Source organism: Camelina sativa, chromosome 18 (genome assembly GCF_030686135.1).
Source record: "Camelina sativa cultivar CO46 ecotype springtype chromosome 18, ASM3068613v1".
Classification (NCBI taxonomy): Eukaryota; Viridiplantae; Streptophyta; class Magnoliopsida; order Brassicales; family Brassicaceae; genus Camelina; species Camelina sativa.
In genome coordinates, this window is record NC_141897.1 from 19,070,613 (window position 1) to 19,097,044 (window position 26,432).

Consider the following 26,432-nt stretch of genomic DNA (forward strand, 5'->3'; position numbering starts at 1 on the left):
GAGAGAGCAGAGAGGTTTTCACTAAAGGGCCTAAATGAAAAAGCCCATTAAAAGGATTAAATGGGCTGAGAGATTAATGCCGGTTCGTCCGTAGATGAGAAGACACGTGTCAGAGTAGGGTAGAGAGATGGCGGCTGATCGTGGGATCCACGTCATACAAAGCGCCAGCTGACCTTTTCCTTCTTCTCTCTAAGATCATCTCATCACCATCACAACAATCACCAAATCAACATCACCTAACAGAATCAAACCAAAAAAAAAAAAAAAAAAAAGACAACTTTTCGTTACAAAACTCTGGAATCAAACGGAAACACACAACAAGGTTGTCGATCTTGGATTCGTGGGTTTGGGATTTTTTTTTTTTTGTGCTAAGAAATGGCGTTGTTTCGCAAATTGTTCTACCGTAAGCCTCCAGATGGTTTGCTCGAGATATGCGACAGAGTTTTTGGTCTGTGTTTCTTCCCATTTCTCTGTTTTTGTGCGTAGCTCATTGCACTTCTCGGTCTTCTCAGAGATTGTATGTCTGTAAAATTTAGGATTTTTATCTTCCATCTAGGTCCAGTGGTCCACTATCTATCCCCATTATTAGATTTGTCTTAAAAATTTCATAGCTCTAGTCAGATCGTACTAAAAGTTATACCATTGCTCGCATCTGTGTTAAAGCCAAGAAATTGCTTGATATTTAAGATAAAGCCTTGATATTTATAGATAATTAAGATATGGACATTAAAACAATGATTGGCAAAAAAGACATTGAACTGAAGACAAGGTTTTTGTTAGGGCTGGGCAAAATAACCGATAACCAAATAACCGACCGAAACCGAACCGAAAAAAACCAAACCGAACCGAACCGAAATTCTTCAAATACCCGAATGGTTAGTAAAAATCTATATCCAAACTAACTGAAACCGAACCGAACCGAACCGACAATTAAATGGTTAACCGAAATATCCGAAAACCTAGAAGATATCAAATATTATATACTTAATATTATGCAAAACTATAAAATAAACTTAAAATATAAATTATTTCTAGATTCAAAACAATTAAATATTTTAAATAATCAATATATGTAAATGTTATTATTTTGAATTTACAAAGTTAAATACTATTTTGTAAAATTGAATCCATATTTTTCCCTTTTTTGTATTTTTGTTATTGTATATTTGGTTAATTTTGGTTATATTCGGTTAGTTTTGGTTATATTTGGTTTATTTGGTTAATGTTAATATAATTTATGTTAGTTATGGTTATTTATTTAAATAACCAAACCGAAACCGAACCGAAAGAAACCGAACCGAACCGAAATTTCAAAAATATCCAAATGGTTACTATATTACTATATCCAAAATAACCGAAACCGAATACAACCGAACCAAAACCGAATGGTTAACCGAATGCCCAGGCCTAGTTTTTGTGTGTGTGTGTGTGTGTGTGTTTGTAGTGTTTGATTGCTGCTTCTCTACCGATTCATGGGATGAAGACAACTACAAAGTATATATGGGGGGAGTAGTCAATCAACTACAGGAGCACTTCCCTGAAGCATCCTCTCTTGTGTTTAATTTCCGTGAAGTGGGTTCACGAAGTGTGATGGCTGATGTCTTGTCAGAACATGGCTTGACTATAATGGATTATCCTCGGCACTACGAAGGCTGCTCGTTGTTGCCTGTGGAAATGATGCACCATTTTCTCCGGTCAAGTGAAAGCTGGCTCTCACTCGGCCCAAATAACTTGTTGCTAATGCATTGTGAAAGCGGGGCTTGGCCAGTTTTAGCTTTTATGTTAGCTTCCCTCCTTATATACCGGAAGCAGTATAGTGGTGAGTACAAGACCTTGGACATGATCTACAAGCAGGCTCCGCGTGAGCTTCTCCGTTTGTTCTCACCGTTGAACCCGATTCCTTCTCAGCTTCGCTATCTACAGTATGTTTCGAGAAGGAATTTGGTCTCTGAATGGCCTCCACTGGATAGGGCTCTCACCATGGATTGTGTTATTTTGAGATTTATTCCTGATGTTAGTGGACAAGTAGGTTTTCGCCCTATGTTCCGAATCTATGGTCAGGATCCGTTTTTTGTAGATGATAAAAAGCCAAAGCTTTTGTACTCTACCCCCAAGAAAGGGAAACACCTGAGGGTCTACAAGCAGGTATTTTTGTGTGTTTCTTGTGCTTTTTAGCTCTTTTTCCATGTTTCCAATATGATTTAATGGCTTTTCGATGTTGTTTTCTCAACGCAGGCAGAATGTGAACTAGTCAAGATTGACATTAATTGTCATGTGCAAGGTGATATCGTGATCGAGTGCCTCAGTTTGAACGATGACATGGAAAGAGAGGTGATGATGTTTCGAGTGGTTTTCAACACTGCTTTTATTAGGTCAAACATTTTGATGCTCAACCGTGATGAAGTCGACAAATTATGGCATATAAAAGAATTCCCAAAGGGGTTCAGAGTTGAGGTATGTACTCGTGGAGTTCGTTCATGTTCTCTGTACATGGTTCATATAGATACTACTTTGTAACTTAGGACTCACAACGAGTACTTTCTCTGTGAAGCTTCTCTTCTCAGATATGGAGGCTGCCTCGTCTGTTGACTTGATGAACTTTTCGTGCTTGGAAGAGAAAGATGGTCTTCCAATAGAAGTTTTTTCCAAAGTTCATGAGTTCTTCAATCAAGTTGACTGGGTTGATCAGACGGATGCCACACGCAATATGCTTCAGCAGTTAGCCATTGCAAATTCTGTTCAAGAAGGACCTGATGGGAATTCAAGCCCAAGACTACAAGGGTTAAGCCCTAGAAGTATCCATGATATTGTGAAACACGCAGCAATGGAAAATAGTGCAAAGCTTAAATTGTCTTCAGTGTCCGAGGTCGAAACAATCGACACACCAGAAAAGCCTCCTACTGACGACAAAGTCAAGAAGTTTATAGCAGAAGATCTGCATTCTGTCCTTCAGATAAGTAATCAGGAAAATACCGCCAGCCAGGATGCAACAAAGTTGTCAAGTCAAGAGTCCCCTTCTCTGAAGCTTGTGCATCATTCCGCAACAGTTAAACCTCTTGTGGACGCTAAATCTTCAGAACTAAATAGTCCTCCTTCTGCAGACAATGGGAAAGCAGTCACGTTTTTACCATCGACACCGTCACCACCTCATCCTGCAAGACCACCGTTGACTCTATCGGGAGCACCTCCCCCAGCTCCTCCACCTCCAACTGCTGCTTCTAAACCTTCAGAGCAATTGCAGCATTCTGTTGTCCCACCAGCAGAGCCTCTTTCACAAGGAAACTCTTGGATGTCATTAGCAGGCTCTACGTTTCATCAAACAACTCCAAACGAAAAAAATCCCAGTACTCTGCCTACAACATCTCCCCTTGCTTCTAAATCCCATGTATGTCCTGAACCATCTTCTAGTACAACAAATTCATCGTCCCTGTCACCTCAAGCATCATCAGCTATTCCCGCCAAACCATCAAAAACTGAGACAGTAAGTTCATTCGGTCCTACTAGTGCACCTCAGAAAGGAGCTTCCGATGCCGTGGCTTCAAACCTTGGACAACCGGAGAGGTCACCTACTCCAGTGTCTAATTCAGACAAAATGGCTGCTTTGCCTCGACCGGTTCCTCCTCCTCCTCCTCCCCCTCCCACTCCAATGCAGCATTCAGACCAGAACATAGTCACTAAAGTTCCCCCTCCACCACCCCCACCGCCAGCACCAATTGTTCATGCCTCTTCACCCCCTCCTCCCCCTCCTCCTCCCGCTCCTCCAACATCGCAATCTAATGGAATCTCAGTTATTAAAAGTTCACCTACTGCACCCCCTGCACCTCCCCCGCTTCCCTCCCATTCTGCCTCTCCTCCTTCTCCAACCGCACCACCTCCGCCACCATTAGATCAAACTAGGGCACCGTCAGCACCACCTCCTCCTCCTCCAAAGTTAGGAACCAATTTATCCCATTCTTCTGGTCCTAATGTTCCTCCATCGCCTGCTTTACCAACTGGGTCTCTTTCATCGGGAAAAGGGCGAATGTTACGTGTTAATCAAAAGAATAATCCAACCAAAAAGTTGAAGCCATACCACTGGTTGAAACTGACAAGAGCTGTCAATGGGAGCTTATGGGCTGAAACACAAATGTCTAGTGAAGCTTCTAAGTATGCATTGTTCACCTTGTTGTCACTTATTCTCTGATGCCTCCAGATTCTTTAATGATTTTCAAGTCAATCATATTTTACCTATTTGTTTAGGGCTCCTGACATTGACATGACCGAGCTTGAAAGTCTTTTCTCCGCATCTGCTCCAGAGCAGGCAGGAAAATCGAGACTAAATAGCTCTCGGGGACCTAAACTCGAGAAAGTCCAACTGGTAAATTATGTCTAATAGTTAGTATGTCATAGTGTCTGAAATCATTTTTTTGCCATAAAAGATTGTCTCTGTGGTTGAAAATACTGAATAGTATGGGAAACTCTTATTTGCAGATTGATCACCGGCGAGCATACAATTGTGAAATCATGCTTTCAAAAGTGAAAGTACCTTTACAGGATTTGACGGTAATATAAAGCTCTACAGGTTTAAGATGTACTGTAATCATAGCAGCTATGTTTGGTACAACGTCCATATCTCCCTATTTCTGCCCATGATAATTAAAGATAACTGTCTCTAATATATTGACAGAACTCAGTGCTTAACCTGGAAGAGTCGGCTCTTGATACTGATCAGGTTGAGAACCTAATTAAGTTTTGCCCAACAAGAGAAGAAATGGAATTACTAAAGGTATAAGAGGTGCCCTCGTAGATTTATGTTCTGCTGCTTTGTCCCTAGAGAAAGTATGGGTGTTCTGTTATCCAGGTTTTATATGTTCTTTTGATTTATCTTCATTTGTTACTGGTTTGTAGGGGTACAATGGTGATAAGGAAAAGCTTGGAAAATGTGAACTGGTACAAAACTTAGAAAATATTATATTCTCATTCGAGTAACCATTATGCTTCTTAGAATATAACACCAAATATGCTTCTTGAAATTGTTTGAACAGTTCTTCTTAGAGATGATGAAAGTCCCACGAATAGAAACAAAACTCAGAGTATTCTCATTCAAAATGCAGTTTTGCTCTCAGGTCTGAAAGCTGATACCCTGCTAATTAAGATTCTTTGGACCTTTCAGTGTGGTACTTAAAGTTTCTGTGAACTTTGTAGATTTCGGAGCTCAAGAATAGTCTAGGTGTTGTGAACTCCGCAGCAGAGCAGGTAAGTCAGACTCAACCGAGTCTAGGTGACCTCCCAGCATGATTAAAACATGTCTTGCTGATGCTCTTTTGTTCCTCTTTTCATCAGGTAAAAAATTCTGAGAAATTTAAAAGAATAATGCAGACAATTTTATCTCTTGGGAACGCCCTAAACCAAGGAACGGCTAGGGGTGAGTTTGGCAATGGAATGTATCAACTCTGTATTTTATCTTTTATCCTGCTCTCAAAGTAGTTTTTGCCTAGGTGCTGCGGTTGGGTTTAAATTGGACAGTCTGCCAAAACTCAGTGAAACAAGGGCACGTAACAACCGTATGACTCTAATGCATTATCTATGCAAGGTAGCTATTATAGTCAGTGCTTCTGTAGCTTTATGGATGTACTACGTAGATATAGAGAAATATATAGTCTGATGGAATCTTTTACAGATACTTGCTGAAAAAATTCCAGAAGTTTTAGATTTCACAAAAGAACTATCCTCATTGGAGCCGGCAACAAAGGTATTTTTGTTTTAAATTTTCATGTTTCTGCGGAAATCTATACGAAAACTTGAAACGGGCGTTAATGTCCTGAAGTTTGAGACAGATTCAACTGAAGTTTCTGGCAGAAGAGATGCAAGCTATAAACAAGGGACTGGAGAAAGTTGTTCAGGAACTGTCCATGTCCGAAAATGATGGCCCAATCTCACATAATTTTAATAAGGTATTGCTGTCATCGATGGTAGTTTTCTCTATCAAGGCTTTTGCAAGGGAACAGAAAATATGTATGAAAGATCTTCATAGGAAACACATACCGTTTACTGGGAGAATAATCAAGTCCAATAAGAAAGATAAGCAGGACAACGAGGGTAGAGAGTAGGGCTGTGATCTCCAAATTATGTGGCTAGTGAAGTTACTTTAAGAGAAGTATTCTTTATAACAACTAACAGGGAAGTTATATGGGTACTAACTAATGAACCATGCAACATGTTTTGACACTAGAGAGTTGATAATTGAGTCATTTCATTCTTTTTTGATATCATATTAATCAAGGCTTCCAAAAAAATTCTCAGATATTGAAGGAGTTCCTTCATTATGCAGAAGCAGAAGTAAGGTGCTTGGCTTCACTATATTCAGGAGTGGTATGGCCCCAAAATCCCAATGTGCAATAGATATTATATACCTGCTCTGATCTACCTTTGGTTGAGAACTTGGTCAGAATAAATAAACAATGTATTGCAGGGAAGAAACGTGGATGGCTTAATTCTTTACTTTGGTGAAGACCCTGCTAAGTGCCCTTTTGAACAAGGTATGCAATCCTTTTCAGTAGCTTAATGTGAAACCATGTGTTCCAAAAGTTGTCTGAATCTAGTGAGTGGTTGTAAATTGCAGTGGTGTCGACTCTGTTAAACTTTGTGAGACTGTTCAATCGTGCGCACGAAGAAAACGGAAAACAACTCGAGGCAGAAGCTAAGAAGAATGCTGCTGAAAAGGAGAAATCAAAACAAGGTGGATTAGATAAAGAAATCAAGAAGCCCTTGGATGAAGATGTTGAGAAGGAGAAAATAAAAACAAGTGGATTAGATAAAGAAATCAAGAAGCCCTTGGATGAAGAAGTCGAGAAGGAGAAAACAAAAACAAGTGGATTAGATAAAGAAATGAGCGAACGACTAAAGGAAAGAACCGCTCCTTGAATAACGGGCCATTCCAATTTCTAGATGGAAATGGTCCAGGACTGGACCGGCCTTGAGATGAAGCACCTGTGAAGGTGAAGGCCGTGCTTAATTCTGGCTTAGACCATGAAACAACAGAAGAAGTGGGATGCTAAGGACACCAATATTTTATCTTCTTTTAACGGCAAAGCTAACTTGTAAAATAGGGGAGGGGTATAAGATATTGTAATTATATAGAGCAATAAACATAAATATATCATTATACCACATGTTTGGTCTATCTAAGTTAAGCAAATGTGATTTTCTTTTCCCATTTACTTCTTAAAAAACTGTGCAGGAGGCACTTTTGGGTTTTGCTCAAATGATTTGGGAAATTATGATAGTGAGAGTGAAAACAAATTACTCCACTCAGAACTGGGAATCATGCTTTTTAATTTCCCAAGTGAAATACTGTCTTTCATATTGTGATCCGATTACTGAACACAACTGTTGCGGTGATTTGAGTATTGATCATCTATGTTTTCTTCATTTCTTTTTCATCTTCACTATCTTGAGAGAGCACTAGATGCAGGAAAACTTTGTGGAGAAGGTTAGTCAGGGAAGTAGAAAAATATAGATAATTCAAATTGGTAGATCGTGAAGATTGCAATTTCTGAACTAATCGATACTCCTACACCGCAAAGAAGGCTTCTTTAGAGCTTTGATCGTTGTGTGCATGTGTGTGTGTTTATTGTAGTAATGTGTGATAAAAACATATAGCATAAGTCTCAACAAGAGGATTTCATATTACAAACTGTTTGCATCAATCTATATTTAGGCAACACAGAGGACTCCCAAGGCCAGCATTGCCAGCAAGGAAAGGCCGAGATTAGCGGCGATAGCAACAGTGCCTGAAGGAGGGGGATGTGGCTTAGATCCTTCAGCTTCATTGGAGGCTTCCAATTTTGCAACTGGAGGCAGAGGCGGATCAATCACGTCTTTGGCATCAAGAGGCGGGTTCGGTGCACTAGCTGGTGGTTGTGCCTCCTTGTCTGCCACGGCTAGTAGAGCGCCAGCTTCTGCAGGTAAGATGGCGTAGGGCTGATCTTTGTTCAAATCTGAGCATGGACTCCCTGAATTTGCATAAAATATAATTGATCAGCCTTTATCTTTGTTATGCATATATTGTTTTTTCATGACTTACTCAAGTATCTGGTAGCGGTGGCAGGGAACTCCGTGATGACTCCATCAACGCCACTCCCTGCAATGAATGTTGCAAGTTCTACCGTAGGATCAGAGAAGTAGTCGAATGCTACGGAGATGTACTCGTTCCTTAGCACCGAAACGTAAACAGAGATATTCCCTTTGTGCATTTCCTCCACCACATTAGTTTTCCCTGTGACAAAGCTTTGGGAGACGGTGAAGAGTGAAGTTCTCTTGAGATTGACGGCCTCTGCATGCTTCTTGATTTCATCGACTGATGGCTTGGGAGCACCTCCGATTTCCTTGTCAATGCTCAAGACTCTGGTGTACGGAGGAACAGCCTCAAAACTAGCCAAGACTGAACTGTCATCTGACTGAATCAAAACCTTCTGAGTTGATTGCTTGTCGAGTGTGGAATTGGTCAAAGCCGACTTAACTGCGTCTATAACTCCTAAGCCTTTCTTTGATGCTAAATAAGCAGCATTCTGTCGACAAACAAGGTGTTAGAGGAGCTTCCTTCAGTAAATTTAAGAGCAATTGGGAGTTTAAAAAAAAAAAGTTTTGACCTCTATGTTGATCAGAACTCCGGGGACTGCCTTTGCTTTGCTGAACTCAAGAAATTCAGCAAGAGTCGTGAACTTCCCAACGTTCTTGTTTGCTGGGTTTCTTAGGAAGCCCGTGGAAGTGAAGGGGTTCCCAATTTGTGCTGAAGACAAAGAGATCCCAATCTTAGTAGTTTTGTTAAGTATGAGATATTCAAAAATCTTTAGAAAATAAATTATTTTCTTACGCTTCACAGACTGAATCTCAGCCCAGGTGAGATCAAAAGAGAAAATGCCGTTGGTAGGCTGGACCTCAGGAACACTGGTGGCTCGAGACATGAAGGTAGTCATGGCGGTGGTACTTGCTGTGAGGTCTGCAGAATCATGGCAGAAAGCAATTCCGTCTTTGGACATCTGGACAGAACAGTCAATCACGTCTGCTCCATCATTGACTGCTTTCTCGTAAGCCAGATCTGTGCAGCCTGGATAGTCCCCGCTTGCTCCATTATGAGTTGTAACTAACGCATTCCCTACTTTGGGGAGATTTCCCTTTTGGTGAGAAAAGCAAGCTGCAAGAACACATATGTGTGGGGCGTTAGCTTCTTCCTAATAACCAAATATTTGTGGATACATCTATATAAGATGAAGTCAACTCACTAATGGCTTGTGATGCTGTTGGCGGGAAATCGGTGATGATGCCATCAACAGAGAACTGGCCATTGTCCACAAACTGGAGATACTCAGCGGAGGGATCAAAGCTGTAGTTGAAGCTGGTACGCATGTCATTCGCAAACCCAGAAGCGTAGACCTCTAGACCAGCTTTGTGGGCATCAGCCACAAAGGTGGTGGCAGGCTTAAGGTACTTAGCCGTGTCAACGGGCCAAATGTAGTCTTTGGGGACAAGAACGCCTGAAGCAAAGGCCTTGATTGCTGCGAGGTTCTGTTGAAGCTCGCTGTACTTCTTGTTGGTGGTGGGCTCAATTGCCTCAGGGTTTTTGAACTCGAAGATGAGCTTTGTCTTGGCCCTGCCTGCGTCCATCCCTATGCTCTTTAAGAAACCGATCTCCGGAGATGAGATGACACTAATGCCGCGGAACTGCAAGCTTCTCAGGTACTCAGCTGCGCTCAACTTGTGTTCCATGTAGAAGGCATCGTACTGCACATTTGATTTTATTTATTTTCAATGAATCAACAAGAAACCTTCCCTATGTTGCTTAATCATATGCTCATAGAGAAGAAGCGGTACCTGAACGCTCAACCAGAACTTGGGAGGCTTGGTTCCGAGGACGTCCTCCACAGCGGAAACCGGCATTTGGCCGTCGAAGATGCTGGGCCGAGAGAAGATGTTCTGGATGACTGCTCAAGAACACAAAACATGAGAATGTGTGGTGGTGTAGAGGGAGAGTATTGTTGAAGGTAGGAAAAGAGAAATAAGACATACGAGAGACATTGGAGAAGATGGTTTCGGCATCGTAATCAATGACAAACCATCCCTTGAGGTCCTGACCGTTGACCTTGTAAGTCTTCTGGGCTTTAGGGAAGAGCGTTGAGATGGTGGTTGCATTGTCAAGTCTAATATCTGACAAGCAAAGACCGACACCGTCCTTAGTCATCTGAAGGTTGCATAACATTGTGAGGCCAGGCGAGCTGGTGCTAACAGCCATGTCGTTTGCAGGGGCGCTTGACTCCGGGAAAAGACCGGAGAATCCGCCTCTGGCAACAACCGCAGGCTCTTGTCCTGAAAGAAAAAAGAGAGGTATGGGTTCTTAGAAACAGACAAATATGATTTATGTACTACGAGCATGTTCATATGTTATACTACCAAGAAAAAATAAATCATGTATATATGTAACGTAAAATGATACTTACCGCTAAGGGTGAGCCATTTCTTGCCAGGAACGGCCACGGCAGCAGCAGGAGTCCTGGGAGCCCCAACACATGAGTGTATAAAAAGGGAAAAAATGATGATGAACCTTAGCATATCTGTGTTAATTGATCCTGTTTAAGGAAAAAACTATTATGAGACGCAAACAAATTAAATCTAAGAAAAAGCAAAAGAGGTTAAAAGATCGCACAATGCGAAAGCAAGAACATAAGCCCCTTCTCCTCTTTCTGCCTCCTTGTGCTTCTTAGCCCTGTATGGGTTTGAGTTGTGAAAGAAAAGATGAAGAGAAACGGAAGCTTGGGGCTAAAGAAAGAAGGGGTTGTAAAATGGGGAATGAGGAAAAAGAAAGTTAATTAATAGTAAGAAAGAAAATTGTTCATCCCATTTATGGCTGGAACACCCATTTAAACCTATTTTTATCTCCCTTTACCGCGTTTCTGTCGTTCATTGCATGAATCTTCCATGACATATATAAATACGTATATATTAATTACTTCCTCCATTCTTCACAATTTTGCACATATAATAATTTTTAACACGTACAAATATGAAAAGTCAGATATTTGAACCTGACATCGAACTGATCGAAGGTGCCATTCCATCTTGTTATGAAAAGTTCAAAGTTGAGCTTGAGGAAAAGGACCATTTCCGACCTATTCAAACCCGGGTCCATCAGAGTTTTATTCAACTTTAACCATATGATCCAGCAGCCTTATTCCGAATATTGGGGAACTTTAATATTTATAACCATACCCACCCGCGAGAATCTCCCTCTTCCTCTTCTTCTCTTTCTTGGCATCGTTAATGACTTGATATACAATGCCACTTCATTAAATACGTGTCATCTAAGCCAGCTCTTGACTAATATTTGTTGATGTTGATTTTGAAATCAACACTTTTTTTTATGATTGGGTATGAAATTTGAATTTTATTTAAGTATAGGTAGAAATTAGCACAAAGAGTTTGTACAAGTATAAATTGACACTTTTGACATTGTGATGACCCTTTTCCCATTGAGCCTGGCATGGAATCGAAGATATCATTCCACCGGCCCTAGTATATTTAACAGAGAAAGTAGTTTATAACATGAGAATTTGGTGTTTGGATGAAAGATATGTTTTACAAGCTAGAAAAGAAAACAAACTCATGTTGTACACTTCTTTGAGCTGTAATACAACTCTTGGATGTCCCTCCTACTATAGAATGGGTGTACCCTACTTAACGGCTTTCAATATGTATTTACCTTATGTCAACGAATAGTCAGTTGTTCCATGTCAAGTTTTAGTTTTTTTTTTCCGGTTGTGTATGAAATAGATCAATGTTTTTGGTCTTGTATTTTATGGAATATTGGAGAAGATACACGCGCATAGAACGATAGATTTGAACCACCGAACGACAAAGTTGGTGTTAATTGGATAAAAGTGATTACTTAGGATCAAAAAGTCATTTGGTCATGGCCATTTTCATCGGATCCCACATAGGTAATGTGATGCCTTTAAAGTCCTATTTTGCACTCAAACACAGCTTTTGAATGTTGCGATCGTGAGTACTAATGATAGGGTCCGGAAAGGAGCTTGGGGTGTGACAAATTAATCAATGCCCCATTAGCAATATGGGATCATAAAAACGACTAATGAATCCATATATCATTGACAAAATTAGATGACTATGGAGTAAAAGAAGATGATCTCACATATTGGAACTGACTCTAAATGAAAAGAAGAAAAGAATGAATCAGTTTTAGCAAGTAAGGTTTTAGTAAGGTTTTAGTAAGGTTTTAGTATTCACTTTTTTTTTCTATCATTCACTATCACATGTTTTCTGTGTATTTGCGTCCTATACTTTTTGTCAGACGTTAATTATATCAGTTTGTTTGTATACGATTTCAATGCAATAAATGAATTAGGCGTTAAAAAGAGAAAGAGAACAACTCAGAAATTTGAATTTCTCGGATTTAGAAATTTTTGAACGTTCAAAAATTTAGTAACGGATGACGGATTGAATCTCGGATAGTTTAATTCCATCCATGCATTGGCTTAAAAAAGATTTGACTTTTGAAGTTTGTTTGTTTTCTTTTAGAGAAATTCTGACTTAGGAAGAAAAAGCATTGAACAAATGAACATATTCGAAAAAGGTGAATAGTACAGTTTTTATTGGGAAACATTGAAGAAACCGAAAAGGCTCAAACCGCCTTTAAAAAGGAAGCCAAGGGAAGGGAAGAACCAACTCCAATCGACGCGAGTTTATATATAAGTAACTAGAGACGACCCGGACCCGGACCCGGACCCGGACCCGGACCCGGACCCGGACCCGGACCCGGACCCCACAACTGTTTCAAATAGAGAGAAGAGAGATTTTGTTGTTTCAAAAAAATTAAATCAATCTCACAAAAACCTCTTTGCGATTCCATTCCCCTTGGCTCTCACAGTCACAGATCTCTCTCTCTCTTTCTCTTCTTCTTCTTCTTCTTCCTCCCATGGATCCCGCTTCTTCTTCTTCAACAAATCAGCGCAACCGAATCGTCTCTTCTGGTATACACTCTTCACCCCCTCTCTCATTATTATTACTCTTTCGCATCACTCTGATTTCTCGAATTTAACCAAATCCCCCAATTGAACCCACACCAAACCGTAGAGCATTATAGAGCCGTTAATTATGTTCGTCTTTTTTTTTTTTTTTTTTTTGTTACTTTCTCCCATGGTTTCTACTTCTAACGAGATATATGTTTGCCTTCGCGCAGGGGAAAGACCAGTGATGGCGGTTAATGGCGTCAACCAGGTAATTCAATTCAATTCTTATTCTTCTTCTTCTTCTTCTTCTTCTTCTATTCAGTTCTTTTTGTAAACCATCCTAGGGTTAAAGTGCCTTGTTCTTTTTCACCAGCAGGTCTCTTCTCACGAAGTTGGAAGGAACATTGTATCTTCTTCTTCTTCTTCTTCTTCAATTACTCCTTCTCCTGGTCCCGCTCCATACTTCAATGTCCTTCAACCCCCTACTAATGTCTATCATTACGATTGGGATGTTGCAAATCCTGGTATTATTTGTGTTCTTCTCTCTCTCTCTTTCTCTTTCTCTTTCGTATAATCTCCTTTTGGTTTGTGAGAGTACTCAATTGCATTCTTGTGTGTGTGTGTTCTCTAGGGTATGCACAAAGCATCAACAGTTGGGATGGATATTCACATTATGCTACTAACCCTGAAGTCATGCATGTGCCACAGGTTAGCATGACTTGTCTTGTTACTGCGTTATTCTATCTTTCTCTTCCAGTTACATTATTAACTTTGGTTATTCTTTATTCTCAGATTGTCTACAATGACAATTCATCTGTTATGTACCACCCTGGTTATGGCTTCAACCCTTATACATCTATGATGTTGGAGGGCCAAATCCCAGTCTCCCCTGCCTTTTACCCACCTTTTGGTGCACCTTCTGCTACGTATTATACTCCCTCTGATATTGACCCATTATCTGCTTATATGATTCCTTTTGGGCAATATGGTGGAGCCAGTTTTCCTGGGAATCAAGGGGACAACTCTTTTACATCTCCTATACCTTATCCTCAGACGATGGGTATACTTGGCCCATACGACCACAATGCCTCACAGGTGCACTCTTCTCTTATGTTTTAACTATGGGCTGATTGGTTAGGTGGACTTTTTTTTTACAAGGAAGAATACTACATTAATGTGCCACTGGTTATTAGTATCACTAGCTTTTTTATGATTTCATTTCACTGGTCTTCTTCTGCAAAGATTATGAATATATATATATATATATATATATATATACATACTGTCATGCATCCTATAAGAGCCATGAAATTTTCTCATATATATGTCAAGCTTTCGTTTCTTCTTCCCTATAATGGTTTCGGAGAATGGAGGCGTTTTGGCATACTCATCAAATTCAAATTAGTTTACAGTTTTATGGGCTTATCTCATGTTGTTGACATCTTCTTCTATCAGGTGACTTTGCATGGGAGTGGAGTTGCTTCAAGCTCGTCTCTGGGAGGTTATTATCATGTAGGATCTTACCAGAATCCTAGCTCTATCGCCCCATATTATGGAGCTGATAATCGAGTCAGAGTAACCCCTGACATAGGTAAAAGGCGAGAGAAGGAGCAGGGCCCTGTATCTACCACCAATGATCTGTATGGTAATCGAGGACCACGGTCATCAAGCCGGGTAAAGAGTAAGATCAGCTCCAAACCTGGTTCTACTACTGATGATTCAACGAGTGATTCAAGTACAGCTGGACCAAATCCCAGTTTGTACAACCATCCAGAATTTGTGACAGAATATAAGAATGCCAAATTCTTTGTCGTCAAGTCATTTAGTGAAGACAATGTCCACAGGAGTATCAAGTACAATGTCTGGGCCAGCACACCGCATGGCAACAAAAAATTAGATACGGCTTATCGAGATGCTGAGAAGATGGGTGGGAAGTGCCCAATCTTTCTGTTCTTCTCGGTATGGCTTGTTTCTGTTGACGTAATAGTATATATGTAACTGATATGTTCCTTTTTATAGCAATTGGAAGACAACCATAAGTTGCTTCAAGGAAACAGTGAGACTAACGAAAGTTCAAAATCTTGCAGGTAAATGCTAGTGGACAATTCTGTGGGGTGTCCGAAATGGTCGGACCTGTAGACTTTGAAAAGGATGCTGGTTACTGGCAGCAAGACAGGTGGAGTGGGCAGTTCCCAGTGAAATGGCATATTGTGAAAGATGTACCGAATAACCGATTTAGTCATATTCTTTTACAAAACAATGAGAACAAGCCGGTGACCCACAGCCGAGACTCGCAGGAGGTGGGTCTAACTTTTTTTTGTTTTATGATGATTTATTTCGCTGTCTTAGTAGTTGGTGTAGTAATTTGGAAGCTGAAATATGGGGGACAGGAAAGTTCTGCTTCAATAGTTTTTCGTGGTATTAGACTGATGGGCATGTAAGGCTTGGTAGAAAAATGCTTACACTGGTGGCTTTCTATAGATTTTGAACTCGTAAATTAAATGGTGCATGCATTAACTAACGGAAAATCTAATTTTGTGGGTGATGTGACTAAATTGATGAACTGTAACAGGTGAAGCTACGTCAGGGGATAGAGATGCTCAGAATCTTCAAAGAATATGAGGCACATACATCGATCCTCGAAGATTTCGGCTACTATGATGAGAGAGAGAGGCAGAAGATGGGAGGAGTAGATGGAACGAAGAAAGAAGCTGGGGAAGAAGAGACTTCAGTGGAGCAGCTATCAGAGCGTCTTCAAGCTGTAACAGTAGCAGATGGAAAGGAGGGGAAAAAAGAAGAGTTGATAACTGATTGATACAGTTAGTAGTAAGTAGAAGGAAACATTCTTTTTGGTAACAATAAGCAATTGGGGTTCTCTGTTTTTCCATTCGGGTGGGGTGGGGGTGCTTGTATACTAAACAAAAAAGGCAAGGATGAAAAGAAAAAAATCCAATTCCTTGTAGGGTTTGTCAGCAACTGTGACTATTGTAGCATTATGTGGAAACGGCGCCGTTTTCAGGTTATAAAAAAAAAAAAAAGTTGGTATCATTCATTGGTGCTCCCTTGTCATTCATTCTCCTTGTTTCTTTAGTAACATCAAATTCAATTCTCAAGTCTCTCTGTAGTTCTTCTCTAATGGCGTCTTCTTCTCTCGTACGAATCGCTGTTGTCGGAGATATTGTAATGTTATTTCCTCCCTCCGTATCTCTCTCTCTCTCTCAAAGCCTTCTTTGATCTTTTTGTTTAGTCTTACCTTTTTCGTGTTCTGTGTTAAAGCATGGCTTCTGGAATCTAGATGAAGATCAAAAGGCTCTTCGGCTGCTGCAGGTTCTTTTGATTTCCTTCCATCTTTCTAAACCCTTTTTCATGTTTACTTCCCCGTATCTTATGAACCCTAAATTCTCTTCCTGAACCTGATTTGCAGCCTCACTTGGTGCTATTCACAGGCAGCTTCTCTGTTACTTTCGACGAATTGACTTCCTTTTCGACTTTTCTTTTATCTACTTTTCTTCATACTACCCTTCTATGATTTTGATTAGGTGATTTTGGTGAGGAAGATGTCTCACTTGTGCAGAGCGTAGCCGCTCTTCCTTTCCCTAAAGCAGTTATTTTAGGTAATCACGATGCCTGGAACACCCAGAAGTTCTCAAGGTTAGCACCAACCCTTTTTTCTTTCTGATTTACCGTTTTTTCGAACATTGGTCTTGGTCTTGTGCTCTGATTTCGACTAGTGAGGTTTCTATGGTCTGGTGTATGTTTCTTTCAGCAAACAAAACGGCGTTCAAATGCAGCTCGATAGGTGAGTTTTCCACTATTTTCTTGTGCTTTTGACACTCATGCTTCATCAAGAAGTATATACATGTGATCACTTACTGCTTTTGGTTGTCTGTCAATTTTCACCCACATACATGTAATGTAAACGATGCTGCTACAATGATTGTTTTTTTGTTTTAATTGTTTAGCAATTCTGGTATGCAATGCACATCTCTCAAAGTTATTTCGATGTTAGGGCTTCTTGAGATAACTATCAAGTTGTTTGATTAGGACTTTCTTCCGGGAACCCCATACTTAAGAGGAAAGAGTACTCATCGTGAGACCCATCTCCGGGAAATTGATTTAGAGGGAGGGTTTATTGGTTGAAACAAAGGAAACGTGTGCTTTTGGTGTTCTTGATTCGTTTGCAAAAAAAAAGAGCTTGTGATTTTTCTGTTTGTGATCCTTAGCTCTATCATTATTCCTGTAGTTTTTGGAGATTCCGAAAAGTTATCTTGTGCTCTTTTGTTTTGTTTCCCTCTGCAATCAACAGCCTTGGTGACGAGCATGTAGGATATCAACGCTTGGACTTCCCCTCATTGAAACTCAGTATTGTTGGTGGTCGACCCTTTTCACATGGGGGGAATCAATTGCATCGGAAGAAGCTTCTTGTCAAGAGGTTAGTATTTTTGACTGGCAGACATGCATCATGAAATATTTATTGGTCAGAATAGCTTTTCTTCTTCCTAGAAAAAGAAAAAAAACCTTGGAATGACTATGTTCGTAAGAAAATGAGTTGATCATTTTAGTGAATCTGTAGCTCTTTCTATACTTGAAGTCTAGTGATTAGGGAAAGCAATTTAACCATCCTGGATTCAAGTCTGAGATAACTACAATTCATTTAACACTTATAGGTACGGAGTTCGTGATATGGATGCCAGTGCTGGGAGTATATGTCGAGCGGCACATGGAACACCAGAAGATCATGTGGCGATAATTCTTGCTCATAATGGGCCAACAGGTGCATCAACCTTTAAAACTCCTCCCTTATTGGTCCAGTCTTAAGCCAGTCAGGTTTGAACTTATAAGGATAAGGTTTATGTGTCTTTCAGGTCTTGGTTCTCAAGCAGAGGATATATGTGGAAAAGACTGGGTGGATGAAGGCGGTGACCATGGTGATCCAGGTGAAATAAGCTGTCATCTTTTCAATTTGGCATCAGTAGCATTTTCCTTGCTCATTGTATAGTTAGTTTGGTGACAGATGCAGAACGCTATGCGGGTATACAAGCTAGTGTTTTTTGATAAGAAACCTTATTTGATGTTTCAGATCTAGAACAGGCAATACGCCAGCTGAAGGAGACAACGAAGTTATCGATTCCTTTAGTTGTGTTTGGACACATGCATAAGGAGTTGGAATCAGGGAAAGGAAATCGGAAAATGGTTGTGCAAGATAGTGACAACCAGACTGTTTATTTGAACGGTGCAATAGTTCCAAGGATTAGAGAGGCAAAGGAAAACTGTCAGGGAGATAGTTTGAGTGGAGCAGATGAGTCTGAGAAGGGTGGCAACACAACAAGAGCTTTCACATTGGTGGAGATTTCTGATGGAAAAATCAAGAAAATAGCAGAAATATGGGTACAAGTAAACGGAAGTATTGCCAAGATTGTGGAGGAAAAGACTTTGTTCGAGGATGTAACCTGATTCTTAGTTTTCATTTTACCGTCTTATCATCTTATATTTTAGATCAATATTGGTAATGAATATACTATAAGGAAAAGCCATGAAAGATTTAACGCGCACTATGAATGTTATGACTAGACTTTTGTGGTGGTGTATTTAGGAAGAAACAAGAATGCAATGAATTTATCGAAAATATGTTCTCTCAGCTCAGCTCCATCCAATACTGGTGCATTTCTCTGGTTGGCTGCTTAGCCTCTCCAGTTTCCAAATGGAGTTCGATCTAAACTTGTTTAGCTCCAATGTAAAGAGGTGTAGATGTAGATGTATTACAAAATTACAACAACGCCTATCCCTCGTCACGTTCATCCAATATTTGGTTATTAGACATTTTTTGAAATTTATCAAAGTATTCAGGACAATATGGTACTTTTACATATTTTGTCTTGGAGAACAAGTCCTTATCCTCGAGCCCACTGGATTAGCCCAACTTCAAGTAGAAAAAGAAAAAAAAAAAAGAAAGCCAATTACGCAAATTTGGCAGAAGAATTAGGGAAAAGAACAAAGGAGAACGAACCCTACTTGTGTTCCTTGTTCTTCGCTTTCTTTTCGTCTCTCTCCAAAAAAAACTACGATTCGCGATTTTCAGACCAGTACACCACTATCGACTCATTCCTCACTGAACGTAAGTTTCTCTTATTATCGCTTTTCCAAGGTTTATGTCGTTATTGAAAATGGCGTTAGTATAATAAACCTTTACTTAAGAGAATCCAATTCGAATGTTTAGTAGGTAACAAAACAGAAGCTAGTTATGGAATTTTTGCGTGGTTTTGATCTAACTGACGTACAAGTAGTGTACCCTCGAGTTCAGTGATGCTTCTGAGACAGCTGAAACAATTTACCTGTAAAAAAGCTAAACCCTTTCTTTGACTTAATGTTTCCTTACCAATGTCTCAAATCTGTTGCTGAAATGTTTTTTCATTTTGCAGTGTCTGCTGCACGCAGAAATGCTGGAACAGATGTTAAACAGTTTGCAAGGTTCTATGGCTCTCCTGCTGTTTGAGAATCTCTGACAACAACCTCTAAGGTTTACAAAAGACTGTCTAAAGAGGATCGGCGAGTTTTGGTTGAGTCTTATGTCAACGAGTAAGCCGATTACTTTCCTCATATTCTGTAAAAAGATACACATGTCAACTTATGTGCAGCTAAGGTATCTGAATCTCAAAGTCTTGTTGAACATGCGGTTCTGTTTGTATGCAGATACAGAGCAAGTAATGCTGGTAAATTCCCTTCAGTAACTGCTACTCGCAAGGCAGTGGGAGGCTCTTCTTACATTCTTAGGGTAATCTTACAAGAGCTGAAACTCAGACCAAAAGCAGATGTGCCAATTGTAGCTAAAGCTCTCTCAGAAGTCTCAGTCTCTCCTTCTGTACCAGATGATTCTTCCTCGCACTTCTCTCCTGTCGTTGTTGAACCTGAGTTTCAAGTAAAATATCTTGCTTTGGTGTGTGATCAGTTTAATTTACTTAGGCTTCACTTATCACTTGGCTTAGTTATCCCTGTTTCTGTTTTACAGGCTGGCGGTCTGGATATTGAGACAGAAAGTGAGCAGAGGCAGGACATAATAGATTCTTCTCTCTCTGTTTCTGATGGTGAAAGTAATCTCCAGGGCAACAACAACATTACTGCAACGGATGACAAAAGACAAACAGAGACAAGTCAGAGAATAGAAGTAGAGGTGTGTTTGAAAAACGCGGAGACTGAGGAAGAGGGAAACTTGACTTACTTAGGTAATCAAGAGTCAAAAGCACACCATCTTGAAGGAGCTGCTGTTCTAGCAGATGATGAAAGTAATCTCCAGGGAAACAACCTTGTCATTACTGCAACAGATGACAAAAGAGAAACAGAGACAAGTCACAGAATAGAAGTAGAGGTGTGTTTAAAAAACTCAGAGACTGAGGAAGAGGGAAACTTGACGCGCTTTGTTAATCAAGAGTCGATAGCAGACCATCTTGAAGTAGCTACTGGTTCAGCAGCAGATGATGAAAGTAGTTTCCAGGGCAACAACAACCTTGTTATCAGTGCAACATATGACAAAAGAGAAACTGAGACAAGTCAGAGAATAGAAGTAGAGGTATCTTTAAAAAACTCGGATACTGAGGAAGAGGGAAACGTGATGCATTTAGGTAATCAAGAGTCCATAGCTGACCATCTTGAAGGAGCTGCAGTTTCAGCTGATGATGAAAGTAATCTCCAGGGCAACAACAACCTTGTCATTACTGCAACAGATGACACAAAAGAAACTGAGACAAGTCAGAGAATAGAAGTAGAGGTATGTCTAAAAAACTCGGAGACTGAGGAAGAGGGAAACTCGACTCACTTGGGTAATCAAGAGTCGAAAGCAGACCATCTTGAAGGAGCTGTTTCAGCAGATGTTGTGCCTACTGAGACCAGGTATTTTGTGCATACAACTAGGTCTCTCCTTAGCTGGTCCGATCCATATTTTAGGACAATTTGGTTAATTAATAGAAAAAAAGTCAATTCAAGTTGATCATATTGGCACCGCTTCCGTTTGAATTCTTATATCTTTTGTTTTTACAGACAAGTTTTAGAGACAGGAGCTCATGAGGTGAAAGAGATAGGGGCTTATGAAGTGAAAGAGACAGGAGCTCATGAAGTGAAAGAGACAGGAGCTGGTGAGGTGAAAGAAGAAAGGTCAAGTGCCTGGAGCAACCTATTGTCATTTGCGAAAGATTTTGCAAGCATTTGGAGAAGGTAGATATTGCGAGGGAGCTTTAGACACGTTCTGGAGGGGTAGGTAGAGGTGTGTGAATTATTTGCACTAGTAGAAACTGTTTTGATTTGTCAATTTTGCTCAAAGGTTTGGAATCTCCCGAGATCAAAACACAACTTTTCTAGTGGCTAGTTTTGTGATTGACCATTTTGTACAAAGGGTTAGAGTCTCCCAAGATGTCTAACATGGTAATCTATACTATTATTGTCCTGCTCACAATTGAGTCTACATCGAAGCTCATTCTTTACAGAATTACAAATCCAAAAAAATAAATACTCGAATAGAGACCTTATTTTATAGCAATTTTTGTACATGTTCTAGTAATGGTTCAGAAAAAAAAAACCAAATGTGCTGGAGCAGACAGCGGTAGCAGCTCTAGCTCCCACGGTATGTGGAGAAAGAAAATGGTGCAAGCAACAGTGGCACATGGAAATGCTCCAATTTCTGAGATTCTGTAACTCGAAAAACAATCGAAACATAGGGAAAGAAGCAGCCTGGGCAATACTTGGCAGTGTTGAAGCTTATTCTATATGTCCCAGGATTCAAAGCCTCAACCAGATCCATCAGTGGCCCACTACGCCCATCTTTATCAGTAGCTGAAGTGCCCACACTAGACCAGACCCCACCACCTCCGTGACCAAAGGAAGGACCGGTAGTACCACTCCACACTTCTAAGTGCACTTCAACACCTGCAGCTGGAGTACCACGTGAGACATCCAAGACATGAGTCGTGATTGGTGGCCTACTTCTCTTGATAGCTTTTGATTCAGCTGCAACATTCAAATGTCCTCCTATGATTCTCAGACGATCTTCTAAAGGGAGAGAAAGTAAAAAAAAAGTCACACAGATAACAAACATAGCCATGAGGGTACATACTTGATATCATCATACTGACACGTTCAAACACCCACACACAAAACGTTGAAAATGAAAGGATTTGGTAAATCAGCAAAATACCTTGAGGTGTTGTTGAAATAGTAGTTTCTGATACAACTCGAGCCTTATCAGAGAAGAGCTTTGCCATTCGTAGCTCTGTTATTTTCATTTGTTCCGTAGCAGCAACCTCAAGCTCCACTATTGGCCTATTTTCATACCTTTCCTAAATAAATAAATAAAGACACGATTTGATGAATATGTAACTGTTTCATTCACTCACACACACAGAAAAAAAAAACTGATTTTGGAAATGCCAATATGACCTTTAACGCAGCGAGCATCTCAGCGTGAGTCTTGCCTGAGGCGCAAATAATGAAGATAAAGCCAAACTTTTTTTTGTAGCGTACATTCCAATCAGCAAGCTCCTAGGAAATTTGAAAGCAAAATTGATAAATTTACTGAAGAGATGAAAAAAAAAAAAAAATGTGAAGATTCATCTCACCTTTAAAGCAGAAGAAGAGGTTGTGGCAAAGGCCGTGGACTGCTCTGCTTCGCTCCAACGAGTAAAATCGGAGTTGATAGAAGAAGGTGAAGGAGTATCCCCGATCTGAGGATGAGCAGAGAATGCTTCAAGCCAAGCTGTCACATTAACAAGGTTGAACCAGATGTCTCTTGCAGTATGTATTGCTGCTTCTAAAGATTCAAACGGAGCAGAATCCACCATCATCTTCGCGAAATCGGAGCTTCCACAGCAAACCTTCCATTCATCTTCTCCGGTCTCCATCGCCATTTTCTCTCTCTCTCTCTCTCTCTCTCTCTCTCTCTCTCTCTCTTTCACCGATCATCGTTCTGTTGATTGGTGGTAAGTATGTTCACTGGATGAGCCTAAATGGGCCTGTTATTAAATGGGCCTTTTGAAAATACCAAGGCCTGTCTCTTTATCTTCTTCCTTTTTAAATTCGATCTTCTTCTATATCTGAATTATTATTATTATACAGAAACAGAAGCGAGAAGTTCTCTCTACAAACAATTTTTTTGTAAAGAGATCTGTTTTAGGGTTTTGCCTTGTGGCTTGTGGCGGGAATAACAGAGACATCGCCGAGATGGGGAAAGATGAAGAGGAAATGAGAGGGGAGATCGAGGAGCGACTAATCAATGAAGAGTACAAGATCTGGAAGAAGAACACTCCTTTCCTCTACGATCTCGTCATTACTCACGCTCTTGAGTGGCCTTCACTCACTGTCGAATGGCTCCCGGAGCGTGAGGAACCTGCCGGTAAAGACTACTCCGTTCAGAAGATGATTCTCGGTACCCACACTTCCGAGAACGAACCCAATTACTTGATGCTAGCTCAAGTTCAGCTTCCCCTTGACGACACAGAGAGCGAAGCTCGTCAATACGACGATGACCGCTCTGAATTTGGCGGCTTCGGCTGCGCCACCGGAAAGGTACTATTTTTTTTATTTTTTTTCCTTACCTTTTAAATTCTCAGATAGATTTTAGGGTTCAAATGAGTTAATAAAGGTGATTACTTGCTTGCGTAGGTGCAAATTATCCAGCAAATTAATCATGAAGGCGAGGTCAATCGAGCTCGCTACATGCCTCAAAACCCTTTCATGATTGCTACCAAGACTGTTAATGCGGAGGTGTATGTTTTCGATTACAGTAAGCATCCATCTAAGCCTCCACTTGATGGGGCTTGTAATCCTGATTTAAGGCTCAGAGGTCACAGCTCTGAGGGCTATGGCCTCTCTTGGAGTAAGTTCAAGCAGGGTCATTTGCTTAGCGGCTCTGATGACGCTCAGATCTGCTTGTGGGATATCAACGCTACCCCTAAAAACAGGACTCTTGACGCTCAGCAGATCTTTAAGGTAAATTCTTGGTTTCTTATCTGTCTTGGACTGTTGTTTTGCATCATTTAGAAGGCAAATCAATTGCATCTACTTCACGGAAACAGTCAAAACTCTATGAAAGCATGTAGACAGATATAATGTTGTGGTTTCTGTGTTTTCCTTGCTGATGATTATTTTCTCAATTTAAGGCTCATGAAGGCGTCGTAGAAGATGTTGCATGGCATTTGAGACATGAACACCTGTTTGGATCTGTTGGTGATGACCAATACCTTCTTATATGGGATCTGCGTTCTCCATCTGCCAGTAAACCAGTACAGTCTGTTGTTGCTCACTCCATGGAGGTGCGTTAGCTTTATGAGCATTAGGGCTAGTTTGCTTGCTCTATCTTATCTCATTAGAAATTCAACTGAACTGTTGTTTTGGTTCATGAGCTTATTATCGTAAACACACTAAACTATTGAATTGTATTGCTGTATTTGTTAATTGTTGGATTGTTTGAAATGCCTCAGGTTAACTGTTTAGCCTTCAACCCATTTAATGAGTGGGTCGTGGCAACAGGGTCAACTGATAAGACTGTCAAATTATTCGATCTACGGAAGCTAAGCAGCGCTCTTCACACATTTGATAGCCATAAGTAAGAACAATTCGCCATAAACTGAGAGATGGATTGTTGTTACTAAGAGCTAAAGTAAAAGCAGTACGCTAACCTAAATTATTTGTTTTGATCACCAGGGAGGAGGTTTTCCAAGTTGGTTGGAACCCGAAGAATGAGACAATCTTAGCATCATGTTGTCTTGGTAGAAGGCTTATGGTTTGGGACCTTAGTAGGTCTCGGCTCAACGCTTCAATGCTTAGTTATAAACTGTTTATGTTTCGTCATGTAGGAGCTATATTGATGTGTTTGAGGGTATCTTATGACAGGATCGATGAGGAACAGACTGAGGAGGATGCAGAGGACGGCCCACCTGAGCTGCTGTTTATTCATGGTGGTCACACTAGCAAAATCTCAGATTTCTCTTGGAATCCTTGTGAAGATTGGGTGATTTCCAGTGTTGCTGAAGACAACATACTCCAAATATGGCAGATGGCTGAGAACATTTATCATGACGAAGATGATGCTCCAGGGGAAGAACCATCAAAGGCTTCTTAGCTTCTTGTTTAGTATCCACAGCGTACTGATATGGGACAATATTTTATACATCTCTGCTTTTGATCAGTTCAAGTATTTAGTGTTGTTCATTGTGTAAAATGAGGCATGAGATGATGGTGGCAAGTGGGATTCTTTTCTTTAAAAATGGAAGAGTTGATTCTAATGTCGTTAAGAAATGTCAATCTTAATTTATGCCCTAAAGATTGGGTCGCATTAGAAAGCGAGGAGATTTTAAGATTGAATCCAAGTCTCTGACACCAAACATCAAACTGGGAGTCGCTTTATTACAATGGTCTTATTAATGCTACTGGATAGCTTGGCTTGATACTGATAAATGATAACTAGCTAGCAATCAAAAAGAGATCTGTATTGGGAAGCCTCGTCAGCCATCTCCTGAATGCTCCTATCAACCCGTTCTTTGTCTAGATCAAGCTTCTGCTTCAGTTCCTTCTCCTTTTCATCAAGCTACAACAAGATACCACAATAAGATTTGTATAAAACAAAAGATGGGAATGTGATCAAAATGCAGCAAAACTTACAGCATCATAGACTTCATCATTCTTCTCAAAGTCACCACCTTTACGAGGCATGATGTGAATGTGTACATGGGGAACAGTCTGTCCCGCCTGAGGGCCATCCTGAAGGTTTTAGAGCAATTATTTCAATTCCAATCCTTTCAAATTCAGGACACACACAAATAACTGAATTTGGAGAGAAAGAAAGTGATGTTGTAAAGTTACTTGGATTGCTAATGTGAGAGAAGATGCATTGTGGAAGGTCTCAAGCTTAGAGCCAACCTTCTGAGCAGTAAGCCACAGATCACTAGTCTCATCAGCTGTGAGATCAGTAAAGCGCGGCACAAGGCGTCTCGGGCAGACAAGAACATGTGCTCGTGCAGTTAAAGTCAAACAAAGGAACTCAATTTACACATCAAAACCAAATTGTTCTAGACAGCGAAAAAAAAAAAAAAAAAAAAGGATATGACCCGGAAGAAGCGGACGGAGATTAACCATGGCGTAAGAGAGAGGTGTTGCGTAGAACACTTCACGCGGATCGATTTTGTAAGGTCCAAATACGTACGACGAACAAGTTGACATCTGCATCAATCAAAACACTCTAAAACAACAAATCCTCCTAAATTGTAAAGTAGAGCTAAAATGGTGAATCGTGTAAGAACTTGCCTTTCTCCGACAACGAATACTGGACAAGATCGTCTTCCCGGTAACTTGCAGCTTCAGCATCTCAGCTCCGCCTCCGTCGCCATTAAAGTCACAGTTAAACAGCTTTCCTTTTTCTTTCTTATGGGCTTGATATTGGGCCTTTACTGA

The 26,432-nt window shown here is 40.4% G+C and overlaps 8 protein-coding genes across 18 annotated transcripts; 5 read left to right on the top strand and 3 right to left on the bottom strand.

The window, feature by feature from the left end:
• Positions 1–2: 2 nt before the first annotated feature.
• On the top strand, positions 3–7,195 carry LOC104761902 (formin-like protein 13). Of its 4 annotated transcripts, none has more exons than XM_019240545.2 (17): positions 3–448; positions 1,445–2,145; positions 2,236–2,454; positions 2,552–4,146; positions 4,240–4,357; positions 4,471–4,542; positions 4,667–4,765; positions 4,888–4,929; positions 5,025–5,105; positions 5,185–5,235; positions 5,323–5,404; positions 5,478–5,572; positions 5,660–5,731; positions 5,817–5,933; positions 6,283–6,351; positions 6,452–6,518; positions 6,602–7,195. In XM_019240545.2, exons 1-17 carry the CDS (start codon positions 376–378, stop codon positions 6,901–6,903), a joined length of 3,855 nt encoding a protein of 1,284 aa, XP_019096090.1. In that variant the 5' UTR covers positions 3–375; the 3' UTR covers positions 6,904–7,195. The 4 variants fall into 4 exon arrangements, 2 of the variants coding, with proteins under 2 accessions (XP_019096090.1, XP_087354148.1); XR_015588381.1 differs by having other exon boundaries at positions 203–448; positions 4,471–4,570; XR_015588382.1 differs by having other exon boundaries at positions 206–448; positions 1,484–2,145; positions 4,471–4,570.
• A 394-nt stretch (positions 7,196–7,589) lies between these two features.
• On the bottom strand, positions 7,590–10,944 carry LOC104761901 (glycerophosphodiester phosphodiesterase GDPDL7). The gene is made up of 9 exons (XM_010485068.3): positions 10,682–10,944; positions 10,476–10,604; positions 10,048–10,344; positions 9,853–9,962; positions 9,264–9,762; positions 8,855–9,175; positions 8,631–8,770; positions 8,066–8,549; positions 7,590–7,994 (listed from the first exon to the last, which is right to left on the bottom strand). The coding sequence occupies exons 2-9, from the start codon at positions 10,585–10,587 to the stop codon at positions 7,696–7,698; spliced, it is 2,262 nt and encodes a 753-aa protein (XP_010483370.1). The 5' UTR covers positions 10,588–10,604; positions 10,682–10,944; the 3' UTR covers positions 7,590–7,695.
• A 1,653-nt stretch (positions 10,945–12,597) lies between these two features.
• Positions 12,598–16,049, top strand: LOC104761914 (YTH domain-containing protein ECT4). Of its 2 annotated transcripts, none has more exons than XM_010485081.3 (8): positions 12,598–13,022; positions 13,232–13,269; positions 13,375–13,525; positions 13,633–13,709; positions 13,794–14,096; positions 14,457–14,960; positions 15,089–15,301; positions 15,574–16,049. In XM_010485081.3, exons 1-8 carry the CDS (start codon positions 12,968–12,970, stop codon positions 15,814–15,816), a joined length of 1,584 nt encoding a protein of 527 aa, XP_010483383.1. In that variant the 5' UTR covers positions 12,598–12,967; the 3' UTR covers positions 15,817–16,049. The 2 variants fall into 2 exon arrangements, with proteins under 2 accessions (XP_010483383.1, XP_010483385.1); XM_010485083.3 differs by having other exon boundaries at positions 13,378–13,525.
• Positions 16,042–18,639, top strand: LOC104761915 (uncharacterized). Of its 2 annotated transcripts, XM_010485084.3 has the most exons (9): positions 16,042–16,181; positions 16,278–16,328; positions 16,426–16,447; positions 16,541–16,652; positions 16,768–16,800; positions 17,308–17,433; positions 17,669–17,775; positions 17,867–17,938; positions 18,082–18,639. In XM_010485084.3, exons 1-9 carry the CDS (start codon positions 16,137–16,139, stop codon positions 18,453–18,455), a joined length of 942 nt encoding a protein of 313 aa, XP_010483386.1. In that variant the 5' UTR covers positions 16,042–16,136; the 3' UTR covers positions 18,456–18,639. The 2 variants fall into 2 exon arrangements, with proteins under 2 accessions (XP_010483386.1, XP_010483387.1); XM_010485085.3 differs by lacking the exon at positions 16,768–16,800.
• A 280-nt stretch (positions 18,640–18,919) lies between these two features.
• Positions 18,920–21,441, top strand: LOC104761917 (uncharacterized). 3 transcript variants are annotated; one of them, XM_087498028.1, is made up of 6 exons: positions 18,920–19,116; positions 19,219–19,335; positions 19,421–19,577; positions 19,692–19,917; positions 20,008–20,885; positions 21,033–21,441. In XM_087498028.1, exons 5-6 carry the CDS (start codon positions 20,608–20,610, stop codon positions 21,208–21,210), a joined length of 456 nt encoding a protein of 151 aa, XP_087354154.1. In that variant the 5' UTR covers positions 18,920–19,116; positions 19,219–19,335; positions 19,421–19,577; positions 19,692–19,917; positions 20,008–20,607; the 3' UTR covers positions 21,211–21,441. The 3 variants fall into 3 exon arrangements, with proteins under 3 accessions (XP_087354154.1, XP_087354156.1, XP_087354155.1); XM_087498029.1 differs by having other exon boundaries at positions 18,952–19,116; positions 19,222–19,335; XM_087498030.1 differs by lacking the exon at positions 19,219–19,335 and having other exon boundaries at positions 18,926–19,116.
• LOC104761916 (uric acid degradation bifunctional protein TTL) lies at positions 21,403–22,949 on the bottom strand. 3 transcript variants are annotated; one of them, XM_010485086.3, is made up of 4 exons: positions 22,604–22,949; positions 22,425–22,526; positions 22,183–22,324; positions 21,403–22,037 (listed from the first exon to the last, which is right to left on the bottom strand). In XM_010485086.3, the coding sequence occupies exons 1-4, from the start codon at positions 22,889–22,891 to the stop codon at positions 21,601–21,603; spliced, it is 969 nt and encodes a 322-aa protein (XP_010483388.1). In that variant the 5' UTR covers positions 22,892–22,949; the 3' UTR covers positions 21,403–21,600. The 3 variants fall into 3 exon arrangements, with proteins under 3 accessions (XP_010483388.1, XP_010483390.1, XP_010483389.1); XM_010485088.3 differs by having other exon boundaries at positions 21,403–21,995; positions 22,604–22,891; XM_010485087.3 differs by having other exon boundaries at positions 21,403–22,034; positions 22,604–22,891.
• Positions 22,945–25,280, top strand: LOC104761918 (histone-binding protein MSI1). 2 transcript variants are annotated; one of them, XM_010485089.3, is made up of 6 exons: positions 22,945–23,549; positions 23,646–23,972; positions 24,143–24,295; positions 24,464–24,588; positions 24,687–24,782; positions 24,876–25,280. In XM_010485089.3, exons 1-6 carry the CDS (start codon positions 23,205–23,207, stop codon positions 25,102–25,104), a joined length of 1,275 nt encoding a protein of 424 aa, XP_010483391.1. In that variant the 5' UTR covers positions 22,945–23,204; the 3' UTR covers positions 25,105–25,280. The 2 variants fall into 2 exon arrangements, with proteins under 2 accessions (XP_010483391.1, XP_010483392.1); XM_010485090.3 differs by having other exon boundaries at positions 24,687–24,778.
• A 37-nt stretch (positions 25,281–25,317) lies between these two features.
• LOC104761921 (bifunctional bis(5'-adenosyl)-triphosphatase/adenylylsulfatase FHIT) lies at positions 25,318–26,413 on the bottom strand. The gene is made up of 5 exons (XM_087498027.1): positions 26,286–26,413; positions 26,090–26,201; positions 25,845–25,993; positions 25,644–25,742; positions 25,318–25,569 (listed from the first exon to the last, which is right to left on the bottom strand). The coding sequence occupies exons 1-5, from the start codon at positions 26,343–26,345 to the stop codon at positions 25,450–25,452; spliced, it is 540 nt and encodes a 179-aa protein (XP_087354153.1). The 5' UTR covers positions 26,346–26,413; the 3' UTR covers positions 25,318–25,449.
• Positions 26,414–26,432: the final 19 nt, after the last annotated feature.